This window comes from Camponotus floridanus, unplaced genomic scaffold, assembly GCF_003227725.1.
Source record: "Camponotus floridanus strain SB8 unplaced genomic scaffold, Cflo_v7.5 scaffold40, whole genome shotgun sequence".
NCBI classification, from domain to species: domain Eukaryota; kingdom Metazoa; phylum Arthropoda; class Insecta; order Hymenoptera; family Formicidae; genus Camponotus; species Camponotus floridanus.
The window spans coordinates 1,469,894-1,494,840 of NW_020229548.1; the positions used below are offsets into that span (position 1 = coordinate 1,469,894).

At 36.9% G+C, this 24,947-nt stretch overlaps 3 protein-coding genes across 5 annotated transcripts in view; 1 reads left to right on the plus strand and 2 right to left on the minus strand.

The window, feature by feature from the left end:
- The window catches only part of LOC105253287 (roundabout homolog 2), a 130,209-nt gene extending 111,140 nt beyond the window's left edge, over positions 1-19,069 (plus strand). Inside the window, exons 4-11 of the mRNA XM_025411602.1 lie at positions 1,237-1,367; positions 3,606-3,872; positions 5,492-5,772; positions 8,343-8,855; positions 9,502-9,732; positions 10,221-10,559; positions 10,644-12,465; positions 12,567-19,069. Of these exons, the coding sequence (XP_025267387.1) occupies positions 1,237-1,367; positions 3,606-3,872; positions 5,492-5,772; positions 8,343-8,855; positions 9,502-9,732; positions 10,221-10,559; positions 10,644-12,465; positions 12,567-12,745 (3,763 nt within the window). The 3' untranslated portion in view covers positions 12,746-19,069. The remainder of the gene's footprint in view (positions 1-1,236; positions 1,368-3,605; positions 3,873-5,491; positions 5,773-8,342; positions 8,856-9,501; positions 9,733-10,220; positions 10,560-10,643; positions 12,466-12,566) is intronic.
- A 609-nt stretch (positions 19,070-19,678) lies between these two features.
- LOC105253286 (selenoprotein S) lies at positions 19,679-21,029 on the minus strand. 3 transcript variants are annotated; one of them, XM_011261227.3, is made up of 5 exons: positions 20,888-21,029; positions 20,604-20,738; positions 20,386-20,492; positions 20,167-20,290; positions 19,679-19,909 (listed from the first exon to the last, which is right to left on the minus strand). In XM_011261227.3, exons 1-5 carry the CDS (start codon positions 20,967-20,969, stop codon positions 19,827-19,829), a joined length of 531 nt encoding a protein of 176 aa, XP_011259529.1. In that variant the 5' UTR covers positions 20,970-21,029; the 3' UTR covers positions 19,679-19,826. The 3 variants fall into 3 exon arrangements, with proteins under 3 accessions (XP_011259529.1, XP_011259528.1, XP_011259530.1); XM_011261226.3 differs by having other exon boundaries at positions 19,680-19,909; positions 20,598-20,738; XM_011261228.3 differs by having other exon boundaries at positions 19,680-19,909; positions 20,598-20,738; positions 20,816-21,029.
- A 606-nt stretch (positions 21,030-21,635) lies between these two features.
- On the minus strand, positions 21,636-24,735 carry LOC105253285 (kanadaptin). The gene is made up of 6 exons (XM_011261225.3): positions 23,689-24,735; positions 23,292-23,581; positions 23,007-23,149; positions 22,759-22,919; positions 22,250-22,615; positions 21,636-22,149 (listed from the first exon to the last, which is right to left on the minus strand). The coding sequence occupies exons 1-6, from the start codon at positions 24,520-24,522 to the stop codon at positions 21,736-21,738; spliced, it is 2,208 nt and encodes a 735-aa protein (XP_011259527.1). The 5' UTR covers positions 24,523-24,735; the 3' UTR covers positions 21,636-21,735.
- Between the last annotated feature and the right edge of the window lie 212 nt (positions 24,736-24,947).

Sequence of the window (24,947 nt, forward strand, 5' to 3'; positions counted from 1 at the left end):
ATAAGAGCACGTGACAAACGATTTTATTTTCTTTTTTTCTTTCTCCTTTTCGGAGCAGGGGAGAGCCCGACGCGAAAAGCGAGAATGGAGACATTTTTTTCTGGCGAGATCCCCCTCGAAAACGAAACGAAACTCTCGGGCACTCGTTCGTTCGCTCGTTCGCTCGTTCGTTCGTTTCGACGGCTATTTTCCTCTCCTTCGTCTCGATCAATAGGATACTCTCCTCCGTCGCGACGGCTCGCGGAAATTTCCTCCCCCTCTTCCTCCTGCTCCTCCACCGCCACCATCCTCGCGTCGGATTTACCGATGGAAGCCCGAAGCCGCGATAAATTAGGACAACCGATAGGAATTAAATCCGGCCGTATCGGAACGCCGAGACCGCGTTTCTCTCCTCTCTCCTCTCCCTTCTCCCTTCTCTCGTCGCAGCTCGCGGAACGTGTGGTAAAACGGGACATGGAGAGCGATGGAAGAATGGTCGCGCGAAGGGAGGAGGAAAGAGAGAGAGAGAGAGCGCGGATCAAAGCAGAGGGAACGGAGGAGGTAATCGAGCACCACCGACGCGAAAATTAATTGACACTATAAATTAGAGAGCGCGCAATCGAGAGAGAGGAGAGGGAGAGAGAGCGAACTATCGATCGATCGCGTCGTCGCCGAATAACAGCACTCTCCATATGCGCGATATTGTGCATGTGCACCCCTCAAACGAGGCCGTTTAATCTTGGGACCTCCGACGCGGAAGAAGAACGAGCCCTCGAAGGAGAGGATCGGCGAGGGTGTCCAGGAATGCCAAGTACGCAGTCTCTTGAATACGCGTCTTTGCTCCTTATTCTCTCGCATAAATAATATAGGTTTGGCGAAAAGGAGACGCGCATCATCTCCGAAAGTTCCTCTCGTCTTGTGGAGCAACGAGACTTGGAATGAGCGACTAACGTATGAGCTGTCCGAGATGCTCGAAATTATCTCGAGACTCGCGCGAGGTCAATCTTTCACGTGTGCGTTCATTTCTTCGCGTTAGTTGCAAAATTATAGATAATAATATTATGTAATTTATGATAATACACAAATAGGAGGATGCCCTGGACTATTATTACATCTCTTCCCCATCGATATTTAGAGTCTTGAAGATGCCGTTGATCTTCTCGGGCGGAAATTAATCGTCGTAATTTTCGTCGTTGCTCTTATCGAACGGAGAGAAACGTCTCCGCGTCTTGATTAATCGTTTATCGGGCATTTCAGGATAACTCTCGTGGACGGAGGTAATCTAATGATATCCGACGTGAGACCGGCTGATCAGGGCAAGTACCAGTGCATCGCCGAAAACATGGTCGGCATCAAGGGATCTGCGATAGCTACTCTCACGGTTCATGGTAAGCGTGTAACACGAACTCATTTCCCACATACAAGTGCACGTACAATCACGAGAAGTAGACATAGGTGTAGGTTCATAGATATAGACACGGCCAAGCCTCTCATAACATTTAGCGATAATTCTGATTGACCGATAAGTTTTGTTCCGTTTCGCGTTGAGTCAAAATTTGGATAAAATATTAAAGTTAGTATTTAAAGCATCTCTTATTTCGTCCGCAGTATATGTTTTTATTTTTAATTATTTGTTATATAAATATTTATAATCATATACCGAGAAAAATCGTTTGATTGTACCAACAAGACGTATATTGAAGGCATTTTGGTTAAATCAAACAAGAATTTCTGATAATTTATCATGATAAGACTCGATTTTTTATATCTAAAACGTTTAATAGATTTTACTGTAAGGTTTGGTATTTTCTGGTTGGATCTATAAAATTTCTTGTTATTAATTTCTTTGCTTGTTTCTTAACTTAATTCGTATTCAGTATTTACCATGAAATGTATACGTATAAAGAACTAGTATTAATATTAAATCCAAAGTATATTTTTTTTAAACTAAATCGGAAGGAATTAGGCTCGTTATGTATTAAACAACAAGACAAGGAAACTAGCGTCTTTGAGCTACAGCGGATGGTAATGCCTAAAAATTCTTTAATTGTACGCAAAAATTTAAACGAGAACAAGGCATATGCATATATTTTACTTGGTGCATTTACCAATATATATAAATTCTCATTTTGGAGAATATATTTTTTTTCTCTTACGAGCAGTAGTGCCAGAAAGAAGACGCTAGCTCTCTGATTGTGTGTGTTTAAGCTGCATCTTCTTCTTGCATCACTGTTTATCAGTTTCTAACAAACTGAATTTAAAATAATTTTTCAATAATCTTGATTGAATTTATGCAATAATCGTGTTGGAATTAAGAATATTAAACAGACTTTTTAGATGGAAAAAATTTTAGACGACTTGGTGCTGGCGAGTATTAGTATTATTAATCAGAAAATTTGATAAATTTAACAGGAAGAAATTAATCAGATTCGTCTGGTGATTCCTACAAGAATTCTGGTTCATCCATTTTCCAACAGACTTACTGGTTGAATCTACCAGAATTTCAATTAATGCAACCAGATTTTTTCTCAGTGTATCTGTTTGATGAAAAAGATAAAATGATAAAGTATCATTATTATTTTCTCTGTTATATCTATGTAATTTTATTTACGACCGTTTATTTCGGTAAAAATCATTTTTTTTCTTTTCAATAGAATCAATTTGTTTTCTTCTCTCCTAAAAATAATTAATGAAAAATGTACACTGAGAAAAAAATCTAGTTGCATTAATTAGAATTGACCTGGTAGATTCAACCAGTGTCTCAACCATGAATCTGATTAATTTCTTCCTGTTAAATTTACCAAATTTTGTGATTAATAATACTAAACTCACCAGCACTAAGTCGTCTAAAATTTTTTTCATCTAATCTCAAAAGTCTGTTTAATATTCTGAATTCCGACACGATTATTGCATAAATTCAATCCAGATTATTAAATAAATTATTTTAAGTTCAGTTTGTTAGAAATTAAACAGTGATGCAAGAAGAAGATGCAACTCAAACACACAATCAGAGAGCTAGCGTTCTCTTTCTGGTTCACTACTGCTCGTTAGAGAAAAAAAATACTTTGGATTTAATGTTAATACTAGTTGTTTATATACATTTCATGGCAAATATTGAATACGAGTTAAGTTAGGAAGCAAGCAAAGAAATTTATGTAACAAGAAATTTGATAGATTCAATCAGAAAATACTAATCAAATCCTTATAATAAAATCTATGAAACGTTCTAGTTATAAAAAATCGAGTCTTATCGTGATAACTAGAAATTCTTGTTTGATTTAATCGAAATGCCTTCAATCATATACGTTTTGTTGGTACAATCAAACGATTTTTCTCGGTGTAGTATTTCGATATCTTTACGCGAACGACATTTATTTGCAGTATTTTAATTAACATTTTATATATATAGTTATTTATTTAAACTATCTAGTCGATTAGATAGACACTCTAAATTATACGCTCCACTAATTAAATCTTCTTAAATAAATAATAATCTCGCTAGTACTAGTGTACTTTGCGATTGCGGAGTCGCTCGAAATCCTATGAAAAGCCGCGGGCCGTAATTCGGGATACAGCCGGGGGCTATATTCGGGTTTTCCAATCGAATCCTCGTTCTGTCTTCGCAGTGAAGCCGTACTTCGTGGCCACGCCGTCGAACCAGACGATCCTCGCGGATCAAACGGCGGAGTTCGTCTGCAGGGTGGGCGGCGACCCGTCACCAGAGATTCTGTGGCGGCGGGGCGACGGCAAGATGCCGATAGGTCGGGCGCATATCCTGGAGGACAAAAGTTTACACATCGAGCGGGTGAATCCCCAAGATCAGGGGACGTACATCTGCGAGGCGGAGAACGGCGTCGGCACGATATCAGCGAGCGCCACTCTTACCGTGCACTGTGAGTACTGTAATCTTCTTCCCTCCTCTCCCTCCCCTCTCTCTTTCTCTCTCTCTCTCTCTCTCTCTCTCTCTCTGTGTAAGGAGTCGCTCTGCCGTGAAATTAATTACGCGCCCGGTGTACGATTATCGCGTCGGTGACGAGCGAAGGGGTTGTTGCCGCACGGAGGACAGACGCAACGTCGCGCATTATCGCCGCATATTAAGCCCCGGAATATGCATCCTGTCGACTTTTGCGCCTCGCTTGGACGCAAATCGGATCCCGTGGCTTGGAAAATACGAACGTATTGTCGACCCGCTCCAAGCAAGCGAGATAGGGGCGCGGACACGATAGATCAAACTTCACGCTTAGATAAATGGCCTAAATTTTCAACGGCTATGCGTACATCGCTAACATTATCGTATCCGCGTTTTTTCCAGATTTATTCTCTATAGTTGAACGAGCAATTTAAACTGTAATCCCGCGTCTACTCGTATTCTTATTTCCGTGAGAAACGCGATTTATCAATGCCGAGGGATTTAAGTATTGAAAAAAATAAAATTCCACAATTGATACGCAAAGGCTAATTAAATAACTAAATAATTAAAACGAGAGAATGATATTTAATACATAGAAAAAAATAAGTGTCAAATCAAAACTTATATACTTAAACTAACGCATTCATTGTTTCGCATATACAGGGTGTATTTTAAAAAGCTCCCATTAAGCAAATAGCGTTATTTCTGATTAAAAACCGAGTCGAAAAGTCCTGAACCATTTTTTTCCATAATGCTTAATAAAGCAGTAATTAATGAGTAAAGTCGCGCCAATAAAAAGACAAACTTCCTCGTTATCAACATATGAAGATTTGGATAAGCCAAAAAATAAACTGTTTTGTGTTGATTTTTAAACAATTCATCTTTTCAGAAATCTTTTTAATACTTAAATCTGATTAATTATTTAATGAATCTTGAAAAAAAAATGGTTCCGGACTTTTCGACTCGATTTTTAATCAGGAATAACGCTAGTGGTTTACTTAGTGGCAGCTTTTTAATATACACCACATTTATAATCTTCTTAAAAGAATTTAATAATTTTAAATTTCAACAATATTATCGTCTTATTTTAATATTGTTACCTCAAGAATATATAATTATTTAATTTCACTTTAATAAAATTATAACCATTGATTTAAAAATGTTATTTTCTATCCAACATTATTTCTTTTTCAAGAAAATTAAATCTTAAATTATGAAAATATATTTTTCTCGATTGAATTATATAAAATGGCTTCACTCAAGCAATTGTTCAAGCAATTATATATTTTTTTAAATAACGCGATATAATCTCATTTCGAGATTTCCATGTTAAAATATATTTTCAAAATAAGAACGTTCTTTTTTTCTGTGTATTTTTATCGTGAAACTGAATATGCTCGATTTTTTTTCTACCTACTCTAAAATAATTCTCACCCAAATTCGTAATAATGACATACAACGAGATGTCCCGTGTACACAGAATCTAGCAGATTCACTCATCTATTTGAAAATTGGCTTATACGGGTTAAGGGTTGAAGGAGCGTCTTTATCGCTAAATATACGGTGAGGATACGTGTGTCGAATACGGACCGTTTGTCACAGCGAGACCGGTATTCAGCAACTTCCCCAAGGACGAGACGGTAAGCTCCAACAGCGACGTTACCTTCTCGTGCGCGGCGCGCGGCGCGCCAAAGCCGTCGATATTTTGGACCCGGGAGGGCTCCCAGGAGCTAATGTTCCCCGGCCACACGTATCAGAACCACTACACCGTCACGGAAAACGGAAGTCTGACTATCAAGGGCGCCGTCAGGAAGGACGAGGGCCACTACGTGTGCAGCGCCATTAGTCAGGCCGGCGCCAGCACCGCGACCGTATTTCTCCAGGTATGCGTGAACCTTATAAAATGTACATCTCACGCAATAATTCAACCGCGCTCCAACAGCTTATATTTTCCGAAAATTTTCTCGCACATACATGTCTATTTTTAATAAACGGATTATTAGAAAATACATTTTTAATATATTTTTAACAGCTTTTATATTTTTTAATATATATATTATATGATATTAATCTTGCGTAGGACGTGAAAATTCCATGTTCAAAATTAAAAACAGAAATAATATATATACATATATTAATATATATATTTAATATATATATATATATATTAATATATGTATATATATTATTTCTATTTTTAATTTTGAACATGAAATTTTCACGTCCTACGCAAGATTAATATCATAAATTAGCAATAATTTATGATATACGTATATAGAGTTGTAAGAGCAACGAGCTTGTGCGCTAAATGGACGCGCAACAGTTTAAAATATATAGCTAAGATAAATCTCGTCCGTGTGAGAGAGGCGAGCGTGCACATTAAGTGGTTCATTTTCTCGATACATATTTATATCATCCCCTCTCCCGGCTCCGTTCTCTTCCGGATGAGTGCAGAATTACCATTCCGGCCGGTGCTGCACACCGCGATCCTAGCCCGAGGGAAGCTGCCCCACATTCTGAATAAAATTCTTATCTACATATAGGGAGTATTACAGCGAATCAACTTTGGCGAATGGAAACTCGGTAACTCCCTACTCGGAGCGGCTAAAGTTGTAGGGTGTAATATAGAAAAGAAACTTTTGAATTACATATTTTCACTCCAACGTTAGAGCTATTCGACCGAACTTGGTGGATGTAATATTCGGTTAATTCAACGGCTATAAGTAAGCGCCGGTAGCTAGTTCATAATCTTCTATATACCAGGCAAAAACGAGGAAGGTATGACGTTAACCGATTTAATTCTGATTTATTCAAATATCGGAAAATTCTAAATTTAATCGCGTGAATTTTAAGCATCCGTGACACTTGTAACTTCTCTATATCTCTCCATATACAGGGTGTATCTGAAATGATGCACTAAACTTTAGAAGCGTATTCTAGAGGTCAAAATAAGACTTTTTTCTGTGAACATGGGTCCGCAAATGAACCCCTCTCTGAGTTAAAATTCGAAAATGTGTGAAATTGACCAAATACTCGCAACACAAATTTGTTTATCTCTCAAGAGGGTGATGGGTAATGAAAAACCCTTTCTTTTTTTTCCTGAAATACACACTGAGAAAAAAATCTGGTTGCATTAATTAGAATTCTGATAGATTCAACCAATATGTTTGTTGGAAAATGGACGAATCAGAATTCTTGTAGGAATTACCAGATGAATCTGATTAATTTCTTCCTGTTAAATTTACCAAATTTTCTGGTTAATAATACTAAACTCACCAGCACCAAGTCTAAAATTTTTTCCATCTAATCTCAAAAGTCTGTTTAACATTCTGAATTCCAACAAGATTATTGGATAAATTCAATCCAGATTATTGAATAATTATTTTAAATTCAATTTGTTAGAAATTAAACTGATAAACAGTGATGCAAGAAGAGGATGCAGCTCAAACACGCACAATCAGAGAGTTAGCGTCCTCTTTCTCGCACTACTGCTCGTAAGAGAAAAAAAATATACTTTGGATTTAATGTTAATACTAGTTCTTTATATATATTTCGTGACAAATATTGAATACGAGTTAAGTTAAGAAGCAAGCAAAGAAATTAATGCAACAAGAAATTTTATAGATCCAACCAGAAAATACTAACCAAATCCTTATAGTAAAATTTATTAAACATTCTAGTTATAAAAAATCGGGTCTTATCATGATAACTAAAAGAAATTCTTGTTTGATTTAACCAAATGCCTTCAGTCATATATGTCTTATTGATACAATCAAACGATTTTTCTCAGTGTACAATTGCAATATATTATTATATTAAAATATATTGATAAATTCTATTAAAATATATTGCAATTTATATTAAATTTATATTAAAATTTTTGTCAAACAAAGCCACACATACAATTGAAGGATCCTTACATCCTCAAATTTCCTTAAAATAGGAAAGTAAATAAACGTTCTAGTTATAAAAAATCCAGTCTTATCATGATAACTAGAAATTCTAGAAATTCTTGTTTGATTTAAAATGCCTTGAATCATATACATCTTGTTGGTACAATCAAACGATTTTTCTCAGTGTAAAAACCTTTTCTTTTTTTTCTGAAATACAGTCAATTTCTAATTTTTTCCCCAAACTTTAGGGGCCTGTAGCTCGGAGGGGGATTCATTTGCGGACCCATCTTCACAGAAAAAAAAAGTCTTATTTTGACCTCTAGAATACGCTCCTAAAGTTTAGTGCATCATTTCAGATACACCCAGTATACGTGGATCTTTTTCGAAAAAGATTCATCGGGAAAATAAAATTTTCCGCGATAACTTTAAAGCGAGCCTCGCTAGAATTCTCGTCTCCGTCCTGCACCGGAACGTAGAGTCGAAAGGAGGCGAGGTCGCCCGCGGCGTTCTTTCTCCGCGAAGTAGACCATCAAATACAGTTTCCGTCTGCCGTAATAAAGGTGACGTCCGTCGAGGAGACCCCGCCGCCCATAATCGAGCTTGGCCCTGCGAATCAAACTCTGCCGTTGAAGAGCGTCGCCTCGTTGCCGTGCCGAGCGGTCGGTACACCCACGCCGCGGGTTCACTGGCATAAGGAGGGCGTGCTCGTACGTCCGGGCGGCCGTATCACGATGGCCATCAACGGCACGCTGTTCATCGACGATCTGCACGCCAACGATTCCGGCCTCTACACCTGCATCGCCTCGTCCGAGTCCGGCAACACCTCGTGGTCGGCCTACCTGACAGTGAGTTCCGGCGCCAGCTTTCACCGTACGCCCGACGTGTCAGCGCTGCCGCAGAACCCGAGCAAGCCGCGAATAGTGAACGCCACCAGTAACTCGGTCACCCTGACGTGGAGCCCGGGCCACGAGGGCCAGAGCAAGATCATCGGCTACAATATCGAGTATTACAGCAGCAACCTGAACACCGGCTGGGTGGTGGCAGCCACGGGTGTCCTCGACGATATCTATACCGTGAGTATTATATCGAGGATCGGCTTGACCTCCTTTCCTCATAGTGCTTATACTTGAGAGTTTCAATGATCTTTTCAAGTAGATATTTTCAGTTTCCCTCCTCGCTTCGCGTGTATCGTTTCGAAAGTGTGTTTAGAGCGTGGAACTGCTGACGAAAGCAGTTTGCGACACCATGTGCGGTGTTGAAAAACGGATCTATAAAGCTAAATTGTGTTCACGTTGTGACGCGTTTAAAAATTTAATATCGAAGTTCCACGTATGCTGGAGCTACGATTTAATAAGAGGACCGGAGAGGCGCCTAATCCTACAAAGAGGCGGTCATCTGCGTCTAGAGATACTTTAATATTCTTTATCAAGCGGACATCTCATGTATATTGAACTTTGTTGCCGGATAATATAGTACTTTGGGGCAACCTGGAAAGAGAATAAATTAGTCCCTTTAAAGATAAGTATCGCGACATAAAGAAATAAATATTTGGTAGCGAATAAACGATGTAAACGATACTCAAACGTACATGTATTTGTGCATAACATTGATATTATTTATTTTATTTTTTATATTATTTGATGGCATTCGTTGTTTAAATTTATTTTGCATTTTTTTATCGAGCTAACGAGTCGGGTTCTCTGCTTTATTCATCAACAGGTGACAGATTTAAGGCCAGAGACCAATTACGTTTTCCTAGTACGAGCAGAAAATAACCACGGGCTCTCGCTGCCCGGACCATTGTCGGACGTGGTGCAAACTACTAACGTAAATCAGCATACGGTACCACAAGTGGAACTGACTCGCGCTAGAGATCGGTTAAACAGCGAGATTTTACATCTCAAAGAGGTGCAACCGTTGACCAGTACTAGCGTCAAGATTATGTGGGACGTAAGTGTCGTTTGAAACTCCCTGTGTTCCGTCTGTATCGATTTAATACAACGATATGTGGGAGTATCGGGAAAACTGCGCTAGCTCGAAAATTTTGAAAAATAAATTTTTGCCTGTATAAAAGCGTTACCACATTTGTTAAAAAAATATAAATTTATTTTTTCAATGTATATGTTTTATTTTAACAGAGACTTAATTTAGCATGTGTATTTATAATATAATATATAAATTTATAATATAATATAATATATCTCTCTCATATTTTCTCATAAAAACAATTGAAAATATATTAATAAATTATATTTTTTAGACTCTTGTGCAATTCTGTTTTTGTTTGTGGAAAATATCGTTTGTGTAAAATGTATTAAAAAATTTTTCCCGAGAGAAAATATATTTGAGATATGTATCCTGACGCGACAATTGGAATTGGAAAACGTTCCAATAACAACAGCAAGAATTAGAATAACATACTAGAATCTAAATTTTAGATTCTCGGCGCAGCGGATTTAGTGGAGGGTCTTTATATACGGTATCGCGAGGTTTCCGAGAAACCGGAGTATCAGATGGTCACGGTACTCAACGCCGGCGCCACCAGTTATGTGCTCACCAATTTAAAAAAGTACACGCGATACGAGTTCTTCCTGGTTCCCTTCTACAAGATAATCGAAGGCCGACCGAGCAACGTGAAGCTGGTCACTACTCTAGAAGACGTGCCCTCGGGCGCTCCCGAGAACGTTCACGTAGGGATGATAAATATGACCTCGGCATTCGTTCGGTGGTCGCCGCCGCCGAAGAACACTCAAAACGGTCAATTGATCGGTTACAAGGTAAGGACTTCTTTCTCGTAAATCGCGAGGAAAAGAGTTAATTTCTTTATCTAATTTAACTGTCGATTCATATTCGCCTGATAGATTCAGATCAAGAGCAACAGCAGCAATAAAATCCTTGGTCAAATGTCCCTGAATGCGTCAACCACGTCAGTCATCATCAACAGCCTGACTGCTGGCGGTCTATATACGGCACGCGTCGCTGGACAAACTCGCATCGGGCTCGGTCCCTTTTCTAGTCCGACACTACTGAACATGGATCCGGGACAAATAACGCAGTTGCCGCCGCGAACCGATCCCAGTCACGGGGGTGCATCTGTCATCAGAGAAACGTGGTTTCTCGTCCTCATGATAATGATGATATTTATCGTTATCGTCGTGTTATTAGCCGCGCTCTACGTGAGACGCAGGCAAGCGATGAGCAAGCAACTGGGTCACTTAAATGTACCCGTAGGCACCGCAAACGATATCTGTCAATTAAACAAGGATACGCTCTGGTTGGAACGCGGCTGGCGGCCTACCAATACTCTCCAAGCCGCCAATGACAAGGATTGCGAAACCAAGTTGCTCAACAATCAACATATGCTGGCAGCCGGTATAATGGGCATGACCGGCTCCGAGTACGCTGAAGTGAATCTAACAACGTTTTATAACACGCGCAAGCAAATGCAGGCACCGCCACCGGAGCCGTATGCCACCACAACTTTGTGCGTGGGCAGTCGTAATTCGGATTCGATCGAAACCAGTTGTCAGAAGTCGAACTCTAGCGACTCGTGCCTGAAACCCGATTATTCGAGTCTGGACTCGAATCAAGAGCCCAATAAATCCACGGTGTCGCCGAGCAGTGATAACATGAGCGGCGGCGACGCTACCTACGCGGACGAGAACTTGGATATACAGAGAAGACAGTACAGAATAGCAGGGCCGACGAGCGGCGACGCGTCCCAAACCGGTATGCCGATGCCCAACTGGTGCGACATGTTACCGCCGCCGCCCGAGCATCCGCCCCCGCTCGGCGCATCGCTGGCCGCCGGCCGGATACAACAGCAGCCGCATCAGTTGCAACATTCGCACCAACAGCAACAGCAGCAAGTGCCGTTCAGTCCGCATCTCGGCAAGAGAAACGTTCAAAACGATTTGGATCATTGCAGCGGCTCTGGCGCCGGCTCGGGCAATCTACAGAGTCCGCCCACTCCTCCCATCAGAGTGACTAACAGTTTCAGCCCGTCGCCGACACCATGGAACGGCGGTGGGCAGAATCAGCAGCATTCAGAACCCGGCGTTCTCCCGGTGTCCAGTAATCTACAAGTGTCGCAGGGCAGATACACGACGCTACCCCCGCAAACTAATCCGCCGCCGTTACCCTCGTTCCCGCAAACTTTTAATCATTACGATTATAAGAATCAGGAGAACGAGTACGAAAGTGGCTCTGTTATTTACGGCCATCATCAGAACGGTCTATCGGACGACTATGGTGTCCGTGAATCCGCGTTTGCGCGTTCCTGTAATCAACAACAATCGCATCTTACGCCATCGTCCGTGAACGAGGAGCTCTATCGGCACAGGGATGACATGTTTCACAACGATAATCTCTATCAACCTGAAAACGACGAGTGGGACAGGAAGTCGTGTGACTCCAATACGCATTCGGACGCGTGTTGCTCATGCTCGGAATCGAGTTGCCTCTACACTGACACCGTACAGTACAACGCACAACATTACAGTACTGCGTGCGGCCACAGTAGCGGTAGAACAACGGGTTCCCGAAGCAGGAGTAACAGGAGTCCGCGAAGAAGAAATCGAACGTCTTCGCCCACCTACAGCAGCGACAGCAATTATTCTTGCATCCCTCCGAGACAATGCGGAAGCACGAATTCGCAGGAAAGGCTGAGGCATCGTAGTAAAGGTAACGAAAAGATGAAAACTTGTCGACTTTAATTAAAATTTTATCCCTGAATTTGTCCTAACTTTTGTTTTTTTTTTTTTTTTTTTTTCAATTCCTTTCAGACAAATTGCCTGGCTTTTCGAGAACGGGTGGTTACAGCCAGCACAATTCTTCGGCCTCGAATACGATGAGTAGTACGAGCAGTCAGCGATACAATAAGCTAAATAGTATCTTTGTAAGCGGCAATAACCCGATCGCTCCATCGGACTCTAGTCGACTGGGTGATCACCGTGAGAGCTAAATTCTGCCTGAACGTAGCAAGTATAGGACGTGCCTGAATGAACGGCCTTCGATCACAACGAACGATCGCAGTCTGCATTACGGGAGGCTGTTACGCAATCAGCAAACTGTCGCGGACGCTCGTCAAGTACTGTAAGCGCGCCTTTATATACATAATTGACGGCCTGCAAGCTGATGTACTCTGATTTAATTTGTTGGTTATCAGGCTCATTAAGAAAGTGAGTTCGGTAGTAAAGTTGCGGGATGAATCTCGCACTTTTCCGCGTACTACCGTGTTACGTAATATTAAGAAGGTTTGATAGATTTCGCGAAGTAATTAGTAAGTATTCCATGACTGAGAACGCTTACGTTTAACCGATTATGTGCGGCGATAGCTTAAGCTCATCAAATATCTCTATGTTCGTACGAAGGGCAATAATGGTCTTCTATCGCGGAAGAAACGCAATCTTGACACTTGGAGATTGCAGAATAAATCCCGTGATTGACACTCGCAACGCTTTTTATTAACGCTTTAACGCTGGTACAACCCGTTATATATACATGACGCATTCAATCCTTTTGTACTCACTATTCAGATAAGGGCTTTCAGAAAAAAGGACTAGTGACGTGTAATACTTTGCTTTTTCAAATAGACTCTTTGCCAAATGGATTGATGAAAACGTTTCATTAGACTTTATTTGTTTTGCGTCTCATTTTATATGTGAACCAAAAGCGATTGTGAACTTCGAACGACGTTAAGGGAAGAAAAAAGAAAGAAGAAGTTATATGTTTGCTGTCGCGTCTCTGTTTCTTGAGCGAAGATTTAATCCCCAAGCGGTCACGCCGGTCTAATATTCCAGTTGGCACTTTTTAAACTTTATTATACTCTCGACTGCCATATATACTGCCATTCCCATTGGCGATTTTTCGCACACGATGTTAAGATATTCTGCTAGTTTAATTAAATAATTTCTTAAATAATGACTTTATATAAATCGTATGTTAACTCGCGAATGCCAACGAGCTACAAAGGGTGTCGCGCGACTGAAATTAATGTTCAAGAATATAAGTATCATACGGATCGCATAAAACGCATATGAATCAAGCAAACACAATTTATCTCCTTTGACTAATTATCGAAATTTATTCGCAAGATGTGATTGGTTGCAATAATTTAATTTTATAAACCAATCAAACAAAGTCAAGTTTCTTGTAAAAGCAATGTAAAATACATTCTTATAAAAAATAATATGCGATTTTACGACTAAAGAATTGATCAAAGTAAGTTGTTGAAACTATCGCAGGGAAATGCTTCGAGACTATTTCTTAAAAAAGAGACAAATCTTCACCGTCATACCATCATAGCAATAATAAGTGTATACGTATACATAATTGTGTGGAGATGAATATTTACGAAAACGAAATATCAAGATTCTTGGTATGGATTCTTGGAACAATGTGATCTCGTGGTCCTCTTTGAGTATCAAAATGACTTCACTCGGAAATCGTTGTCTCGAAAGCAATCGAGCGAACAATCGTCCATTATATTAAATCGATCAACTGTATTTGCTTGTTCTTTGCGTGGAATAATCCTTTCGTTACGATTTCTCGTCGAATTTATTTTCATTTTTGCAAACGAAGCAATTGTTTTTTATCGCGTGATTATCAAGTGTATTACATCGCGATTCCGTATTATATAGTGATCACTTATATCCATGTTCCGCATTTAAATGATATCTAATTTATAAACTAGTTCCTTCGATTCTGAGTGATAACAGTTGCATTTAACATGATTAAATGCGGAATGTGAAGATGGCAAAGATGATTCTATTGTCCTTGTTAATTCGAACAATTAGAGGCAGGTATGATTACAGTCTTAGCGAAACACGGGTGAAATCTTAATGGATAGGCAAGCATAATCGTCGTAGCGAAAGGATTAACATGTCTCGCTCGCATATTGACCTTACAAAGCGTGGCATTTATTTTCGACGGCCTGTACTGATGATTCTGGCTACGCGCGACAAATGAAGCATATTATTTTGGATATAACGTTCCTAAATCCTAAGAGAGGCAACCCTGGAGGGCTAATTTCCACGAAGAAGGGCGGACGTATGTAATTCTTCCAAAATGAATGCACGTAGTAACGTTTTTAAAGAAACGAAGTAACAATAAACTCGTAATATATATATATATATTATCATATCAGACACATGCAAACGGTCTCTGTATAAATTGTATAAAGTTATTCTAACGAGATTAGTCATTAATTATTAATTTATACGCCCTATCATACACAATTAAAACTGTATTACATAAGCGAGAGAGAGAGAGAGATGTAAAATGTTTCGTGTACTCTGTTTATTACACACGTACGTAACACGATCTGATACGTAAAATTGAAAACTCTCTAGAAATGTGCGTTTCGAAGCTGTACCGCCAATGCAAGGTGCATTATTCTCGAATGCGTACCTGATTCCGATTTTATCGGATATTTCCGTCGCCATGGTCTAATTTTTCTCATGGAATAAATAATTACAAATACGAATTATAAATTTAAATACAATACATCCATAAGGTCATTATTATCATTATTATTATTATCATTATTATCAGAGATAGAGAATTATAAAAATAAAAATATAAAAAGTTGGAATTGTGAAATGATGAAAGCAATATGATGTACGATTCACAAATAATTTTTGAACTCATATTTTGAGAAATGATGTTCCTTAGGTCTTTGTTATTTCTTTTTTTTTATTTATTTAAAAAATTTTTTTTGCAATCTGTGAGATTTTAGATCGAAAACGCAACGAAATACATTTGCATTCGTAGAAAGCACGTTTGCATGGGGATTTAAAAATATTGTACACTATTAAAATCATGAAATTATATTAATATATGTGCCCTCGTCTTTCTCTCCTTTGAAACGCACATTTTTAATAAGAAAGAAAGAAAGAGAGAGAGAAAGAGAGAGAGAGAATGTTGCTTTTATTCGCAGAATTTACGGATGATTCGAAACAGCGTTTCGCGCATTATATCTCGATAAACTTGATCTAGAGAGAAGCTACATAAATTTTAGAATAAACATCATGCAGTGAATAAAACATTTACTACAAGAAAATTGTCGCAAGAAATTTATTTTTAACGAACGAATTTGCATATATGCAAATATTTATCAAGAATACGACTGAGAATGCATGCATGTTAAGTACTCCACATTTAGCATTTACTAACGACATAGCACTTCCTAAATGTTACTAATAATTCTTTTATGCGAATATAATTATTCAAGGAGGGAGATAAAAAAAATGTAAATTTTAGATAAAACTAAATCCGTCTATGTTGAACTATTTTCACAATATCGACGGTTAATTTAGAAGAAACGCTGTTTCGGGACATCCGTTTAATCCGTAATCCGCGCTTTTTTATCATGTATATACTTAGTCGAGATATTTTATACGCATTTTTTAAGAAAAAGCATCGATTTGGATTCTTTTTAATTTTGCGGCAGCGCGTTACGCGGAAATGAGATTCTGCGATTTTATCAATGTTTTTCGTCCACGTAACGACGTCGCGAGCAAACGAGGATATAGCCTTGTATGCGAATGTATGCAACTTATTAATTACGACTTTCGATTAGGTAATAAGTAGCGTTATCGAATAAGAAGCTTGCATGTAACTCGTTCAGTGACGCGTGGCAAATCGCTCAAATTTATTATATATATATATATACGCAATATAATTAGTTTCATTCGGTTTCGTGAACCGAACATGCTGCCTGAATAGAAAAATCATCCCGCGCGACAGATATTACTACTCACTTGGATACCCGATAAACCACTGCCATGTAAAATGTAAATTCCGTAGAAAACAGCAAAAAAAAAAAAAATCACACACAGGAATTGCGATCTCGAAGATAATCGAGGCACGGAGAAAAGTCAGAAAAAGAAAAGTAATTAAAAGCTCTAAACAGAGAAAGAAAAAGATATTGAACTTTAAATTTATAAATTCAGAGAGTGTTGAATTTAAGGTCTATCTAGTGATATATTATATGTATAGCGATGTAAGTCCCGGTGTGTATAAATGTACTCACGCGCACATTGATGCGCGGGAGTAGATTCATATTCAATAAAAAAAAGTCCATCCAAAAAGCGCAGACGAGGAAATAAGTAACGAATAGGTTGAAGATATCATCTCGATACAATTTTAGACTAATGAAGAAAGGAGGAAGGAAAAAGCAAGTCGAGACTATTCTAGGTAGAAGCAAGCATCTCAGTAAACGTAATTAGGTAGGGTGTGTATTTTAAGTATCCGTCAGGACGAGTTCGCGCGATCATCAGCGAGAGCCGCGTTAAATCGCGAGAGAAGGGAGAGTGCCGAGTTTAGGTAGTCGGCACTTTTAAGGCGTTCAGTGCTCCGTCTTTTTTCTTCTCGCCCTCGCGAGAAGAGATCTTCCTCGAGAGATAACCGCGTCCGTTAAGATGCGAGTCCACTCGCGACAGTTTTACGTAAGCAACTCGTATCCGAGTCCGATGACACTTTACACATCTGAGAAGAGCTATACTTGGGTTTACAGCCGCAAGTCGCTGCTGCAAGCGAGCGGTGGACCCGTAACTTCCGGAAGCTCGCGCGAACTCGGATCGACATATCGCGCGATGCAATTGCGTACTATCGAGGAAGGATTATTACATGCACATATATCTCTTCGATGGCTGATGGAATCGTGACCGTTTTGGAAAAGCGCCGTATTCTCTCCATTCCTAAATGATCGTGATTCGAGCCAACGGACATACTGCCAAACCATCGTATCAATGCGCGAAGGAACGAAAAAAAAAAGATAACGTATTATTTTTATATAATTTGTCATCTTTGTATTATTGTTACGATGGTTGAGAAGGGGACTTGTATAAAATACGGTAGATTGTAATTCGGAAATGAAAAGTTGCGCACACGACTCGCGTACAGCGGCATTTCAAACACTCACAGGATTAAACACACACGTTCATAGCGACATGATACAAGTTCGTCAAACGGATTCTTATTTGTCAGTAGAATTGTCATCATGCAACGCGATAGAAGTATGCATTGTGTTAGAGCGAAACTGCGATAATTCGCATCTTTAGCGGTATCGAACTTCTGCGAGAGAATCGTTCTCTGGATTTCGAATGTAAAAAATGATCAAGATTGCCGAATATTAAAAATTAGGAATGCATCTAAATTCTTTCCAGCCAAAAATACCAAATAGTCGAGATTTATGAGGAAAATAATTCGAATTTGGATTTGGATCTTGATTCTAATTTCGAGAATCTTAATTCAGAAATAAAACCCGAGTCTTTTTATAACAAAATTTGAAGTATTAAAGGCGAAGATCTCGCTTGACATTTTATTTCTAGGAAAGTCGTTCCATATTCTCAAAGAGCACATTCTTGAAATAAGTCTAAAAAAATTGAATAAGAAAATTAAATGAATTAAAACACTGTCCCTCTCTCATTTGACATTTTCGCATCCAATCAGTTCTAAATCGCGCGGATCTATATTTTCCATTGTTCATTCGAAATGCAGAGAACCTATCTGCAGAATGCAAAATACCAGATTGTAAAAAGATTTAACACTTAGATTGTGTCTCAGACTCGCTGACGACTATCGGGCTAATGACATTTCATCGATAAATGGTATGTGGCACTGGAGGATTAATTAGATTGTTAGAGAGCTAGAACTACGTAAAAGTAATCCATATCACTAAGAACACGAAATAGCGATTTTTTGTATTGAAGGCACTGGAAGAGAAAGAAAGAGAGAGAGAAAGAGAGAGAGAAAAAGAAAAAAGGAACAAGCTATTTCTCTCTCTCTTTCTCTTTCTCTTTCCGGATTGCGTTTTACGGACTGCACACATGTGATTACGATACATCCTACATACATACCCGACACATGTGGAGAGGAGTCCGTGAAAACGCGTATTTAGCTCAATCTTTCCTTTTTATATTTTGTAAATACAGCGGATATATAAAAATAAAAGTGGTGAACATTTTTATAGTTAATTTTATAATTTATTTACTATACGCGAATGAAAGAGACACACGGGGAGAAGGTCTCTTTTCATCGATTATCATCGCATAAATGAAATCGATGAAATTTAAGAATAAGATAGGGATGTATACATGCCACAGAGACACTCGTTACACACACGTATACATACACATAGAGACATACACGCGCACGATTGTAGATAATTTGTAACAGTTGCTATTGTCAAGTATCACATACACGTATAAAGCAACATATGCTGATATATATCATTGCGTATTATACTGATAACGATTAATAAAAGGTAATGTTGAAAATTGAAGCACCACCTATGCTATATTATTTTCCCTTCCTTCCCTCTTTGTAAAATTGCAAAGAACTCTCGTAACTCCTTAAAATAATCTATGCAAATAATATACAGGATGTCCCGAAACTATCGCTTCATATTTTAAAGGTAGATTCTCTGGTCAATTTAAAAACATTTTTTTCCTCAGCGAAAATGTCGAAGGACATCATTATTTTTTTGCATATTCCCAATTTTTGTCATGATGTATCTTTTTAACTAAGCCTTAAATTAAAATTTTATTAAAGTAAACTCTACCTAAAATTAACTAAAGAATGTGACTTTATTAATATTTTATTCCTATAAGGCTTAGTTTGCGAAAACCCCTTTATTTTCAATCATTTATTTCGAAAACTATTAGTGCCTCGACATTTTCGCTGAGGAAAAATCGTTTTTAAATTGGCCAGAGAATCTGCCTTTAAAATATGAAGCGATAGTTTCGGGACACCTTGTATAAGTATATAAATCCTACATTAAATTTGATGGATAAAGTCAAAATCTTATCTCTAATTTTTATTAGTGCACGAAAATTATACAATTATAAATAAATGCTTGTACAAGAATTGCATATTTTAATAATTATTAAAATTGTTATTTGTAAACATAGAATATTGCACATTTTAAATATATCGATTTTAATCCGCACTAATTATCACTTCCTTATTTATTTCTACTTAATTAAATTTGTTTCAGAAAAGTAAATTTGAGAATTTTGAGAATTTATATAAAACTATAATTAACCACATCCTCCCTTTTTACAACAAGTACGTTTCGGAGGCCGATATCCACGAGCATTGTCACCCATTAAGGGATTATATTCTGCAAATAAGTAGTGGATTTTATATATATATATATATATATATATATATTTCATTCCTTGTACACTGCATGACAATGATCCTGTCCTAAACAGGGCAAGGGGAGCATAGAACTGGCCAATCAACTGGCAGTAAAGCAGAGGCTGATTCTATGGCCAGTTCTATGCTCCCCTTGCCCCGCATAGGATAGGATCATTGTTGCGCAGTACGTTTGCTATCCAATATTTATCTCAAATATATAACTTAATAAAATTTTACCTGATTTAAACTTTGATTTTGTACTTGTACTAGGTTTTTCATTATCCATTGCATTACCTAGCTTGGTACCTACATTTTTATTTTCCAATAATTTTAAAATCTTTTGTCTCTTCTTCTCCTTCTCCTAAACAAAAAATAGATTGTTTAAAAATTTAACAAAATTAGTGCAATAAAGTATGCCTAATGTATCAAGTAGCATATAATAAGACAATGAGATACCTCTTCCTCTTTAACTTGTGCCAAAATACAACTCTTATTGTATGCTTCTTGCATTTTCTGTCGCGCTAGCTCTACATTAGCCGATAGTTGTGGTAATTCATCAGTCTCTAGACAAATATAACAAATGTGTCACATAAATTTATATTACAAATAAATTATATATTGACCGGCATTCAGAAATTTCTATTTTTTTAAATAAATTATTGCCTCACTTTTACCAATTGCAGCATCATCCTGCTGATTTCTCGCAAGTTTCCAGTTTTTATACTTCTTTTGAATAAGTGGAAATGTATAATATAATACAATCACGAGTCCTACGATATACCAACCCATGGAAGCTATCGGGGTCCAAACTGATGACATGAAAAATGTTTTGATTACTTCGTGACACGAAATGTATATACAGGGAATAGGAAATGAAAATAATTACAGAAATGTCAACAAGAGTACGAGGTTATTAACCGTGTTAGTCGAAATTTTCGCGTATCATTACGATACATACTCGTTTGGAAATAGCTCGGACGATTGTCGACGTACTCCATATCCTTGTTCAAGATAAAATTTTTGAAAACATTAACTGACATTAACTAACATGTCACGATCCGCTACGCAATAATAGCCTCCCTTTCTCTTCACTCTGCCATTCTGGCAATCAGAAGTGTGTTCAGAAATCCTACTCGTGGGATAGAATAGCATTTTAATTGACCAATCAGGATCAAGAAACTTTGCTCTTTTTTTCCTGATTGGCGAATTAAACGCTAATTTACCTTACAGGTAGGGTTTCTGGACGCATTTAAATTTAATACAGTTTTTTGAGAATCTAACTTCGCCGCGCGAAATTCTTATGCCGATAATTAGCGACATGAAATAATTTAAATAAACTTAGTGCAAAGTAAATGTTGCCAAAGATTTATTTCAATCTAAAAATGATGGTTAGCTCATAAATGCAAAGCAAAAACAATTTTTTTTTAAAAAGAAGAAAATTGGCTATCTCCCAAAAAATTATCCATGTATAATCATATATACATAAATATATATATAATTACATTATGTATATTTATATATACGACATATATATTATATATAGAATGTCTACGTATAATATTGCTTTCTTCATTACCACTATACCTTATATTATTTATTAATTTGTAAAAAAATATGAATAATTAAAAATTAAAAGAGAATAATTTTTAGATTAGAAAAAGCTTACGATTATATTATTCAATATATTATATATATTTATATGTGTGTGTGTGTGTGTGTGTGTGTGTGTGTGAGTGTGTGAGATACTATCAAAGTTTGATTGGAAATATTTACATTATTTATCTTATATATAGCATTAACCTTAACTTAATATCCATATTTATCATTAAGACTTGTTCTGCCATCTCCAGATTGATTTTGTGGTGGTGTCCATGTAGAATAATCTTCCGAGTGGACATCTTGATCGTATTGCTTTTTCATAATTTTCGATTTCTCCATTTTTTTATCTTTTCTTCGTTTTTTATCATCTACAATCTTTGCGTTTCGTTTATCTGGTTCTGTATCGATGTTTTTTAAAGTACACAGTTCGTCCTTGGTTTTAATGCAATTCTGCGATTTTATTTCTTCCATGAATAGCATAGATTTTTTGGTCGTATCAAGTTCGACTTGTTCTTTCGTATTATCTTCGCTTTCTTCTTCATTTTCCTCTTCTTCGACATTATCTATAGCATTATTACTATCTAAAGTTGACAATTGTGCTCTTGCAAAATCGTCTTTATTCTGAAAAATTATATATTTTATACATTTTTAAAAAATTATAAATAATAATAAAGAAGTACTTTAGATTAAAAGGAACAAAATAATAAAATAGATAACTTACCTTTGCTTCAAAAAGTTTTTTTCTTTTTTCAAGTTGAGAAATTTTCTTCACGGAAGCTTTTGATTTTTGCTGCAAATCGTCCTTTTTATCTTCTGCCTGGACTTGGCTAATAAGAGGCGGTAAATTGGCCGGCTTTGTAAGATTTATTAATTTAACTAATTTTATTTCTTCTTTATGAAGGTTTTGCAATTCCATCTTTGTTTTTATTATATCGCTTTTACTTAAAGAAGATGTATTTAGATTAGACATAAAAGCATCCAAAGAATCCTGGTTAGATTCTGCCGCTTTAGTATTACTTTCTTGTGCCTCTTTTAAACGATTAGTCAGATGCGAAATTTTATTCATCATATTGTTATGTTTTTCAGTCTGAAATATAAACAATATGTTTAATTGGAAATATATATATATATATATATATATATATATATATATATACATACATATATATATATATATATGTATGTATAGTATTTTAGATAAATAAACAAGAAGAAATAAAATTACATTACCAATGAATTATAAGTTTCAATTTTTTCTTCAAATTTTCCAGCTAGTTTCATTCTCTGCTCACGTTTCTTTTCTACTATTCCGGTTCGATCCAAAAAGTTATCTTCATCTGAATCATAATAATCTTCCTCTTCCCAATTTTTTGCTTTCTTTCTTCGACTCTCTAATGAATAATGTCAATATTAATAACTAACAAATATAAAGCGTTAAGTAAACTTGCATATATCAAAAGTAATATTTATAATATTACCGTGATTAGCTTGTCTTAATAATCCATGCCTATCTAAGATTCTGCAGGCTTCCAAAGCACATTGAATGACGGATTCCTTCTTCTTCCCTTTAACAAGAGCTTCCGCTTTTATGGAACGACTGCCAAAACATTCTTTAGGCAAACTAAAATTTTTAAAAATTTTTATATAATATACAAAAGAAAGTATCAAAATTAACTTAAACATAATTTTAAAGCAACTCTGTTGAAAAAGTAGGATAATAAAATTATATTATTAACGTAACTTAGCTTATATAACTAACTTACTTTATCCAACATAAAAATTGTCCTATCCCTTTTTCTTCTACTTGATATTGCAAATCATATCCCTCTCTTTCAAACCATCCTCTCAGTGTTTTTTTAGGATCATCTAAATATAGTTCTTCATCTACCATAGAAGCATAAGGATTTTCTGTGAGGTCCGTTTCCTCATCAGCATCTTCTCCCATTCCCCAATCAATACCCTCATTTTCTGCTGCCTGTTTTGCTCTCTCTTCAGCCTCTTCTTCTTCTTCTTGTCTAATCTTTCGTTCTCGCAACTCTTCCAATCGTTTTTCCTGTGAACAGATATGCTTAAAAATCTTGTCTTTCCACCAAGAATATAATAATTAGTAGCAAATTATTTATTATGACAATTGATTACATATAAATAAAAGTTACAAACCTTCAGTTGTGTAACTGATAGTTCAGATTCCTCTTCTTGATCATTTGGTGCTTGTAGTATATATTTTCTCTGACTACCGCCTAATTTAATTATATGCCCATCATGTAATCTGACATAGGTTCTCGGTTTTATACGATGTCCATTCCAAAATGTACCATGAGTGCTTTCCAAGTCATACAAATAAAAACCTTTAGAGTTCTTCTCATCTTCCACCATTCTGTATTGAATAATTGCATGATATCTTGAGATAGTCGGATGAGCAAGAGACAGATTACAAGAAGGTAATCTGCCTAACAAATAAAAACTTCTTTTGGTTAGATCAATCTTCTCTAGAATTACACCAGATTTGAGAACTTCTAACTTATACTCCTCTGTTGGTTTCCCACCCCAATTCGGTTCCAAATATACAGGAATATTTTTTGCATCAGATAAAACATTCGTTTCTACAGAATTCTCCAAGATTGACTTGTCGCCCTTATCTTTATTATCACCTTTTTGTAAATCGAGAGCTTTGATCACTCCATTATTCATAGATAAGAATTCAGAAGATGAAAGAATTACATTATCATTCACTATATGAGACTTTTCAATCTTACTCCGCTTTGGTTCAATCAGTAAAAGCGGCTTCTTAAATCCTGATTCTTTGCAAATATCATCCGTTTCATTTGGGGAGGATTCAGACATGTTTTCTGTTCGTAATTTTTCAGTGCTTTGCTCATTACATGCTGATGACTCGGACATTGTTTCACTATTCTTTATGTCACTGTCACTAATCATAGAATCATCCTTTGGAAGAGAAATTATAGAATCACTTTCCTGTTCATTTGCTTGCATGGTAATCTTGTCAAACTTTATGCTGGAAAACAATCAAATATCAAATTCTTATTATAATAATCACTGTCAATCACACTTTGTATTATTCTTTAAAAAAACGCATTTAGCGTTTATGTTTTGGTTGTAGTCATGTTAAGTATTGCAAGAAAGAAACTTGGAGCAGCCATGTCGCTTTAACCTGCTAGGAGTGCGTTCGGAAATTCTACCTATGAGCAAAGAGAAGACTGAGAAATGTCATGGCCTGCTTTTAGGTGATCCCTGAAACCGATACTCCCTCTAGACATTAAAAACGTGAACTTGAACTACGAAGCCAATGCCATGAATGTTCTCAGAGGGTAATATCGTTATCATATCGTTATCGTATCTTTATCATATCGTATCGTTATCATATAGTTATTGTATCGTTATCGTATCATATCGTATCA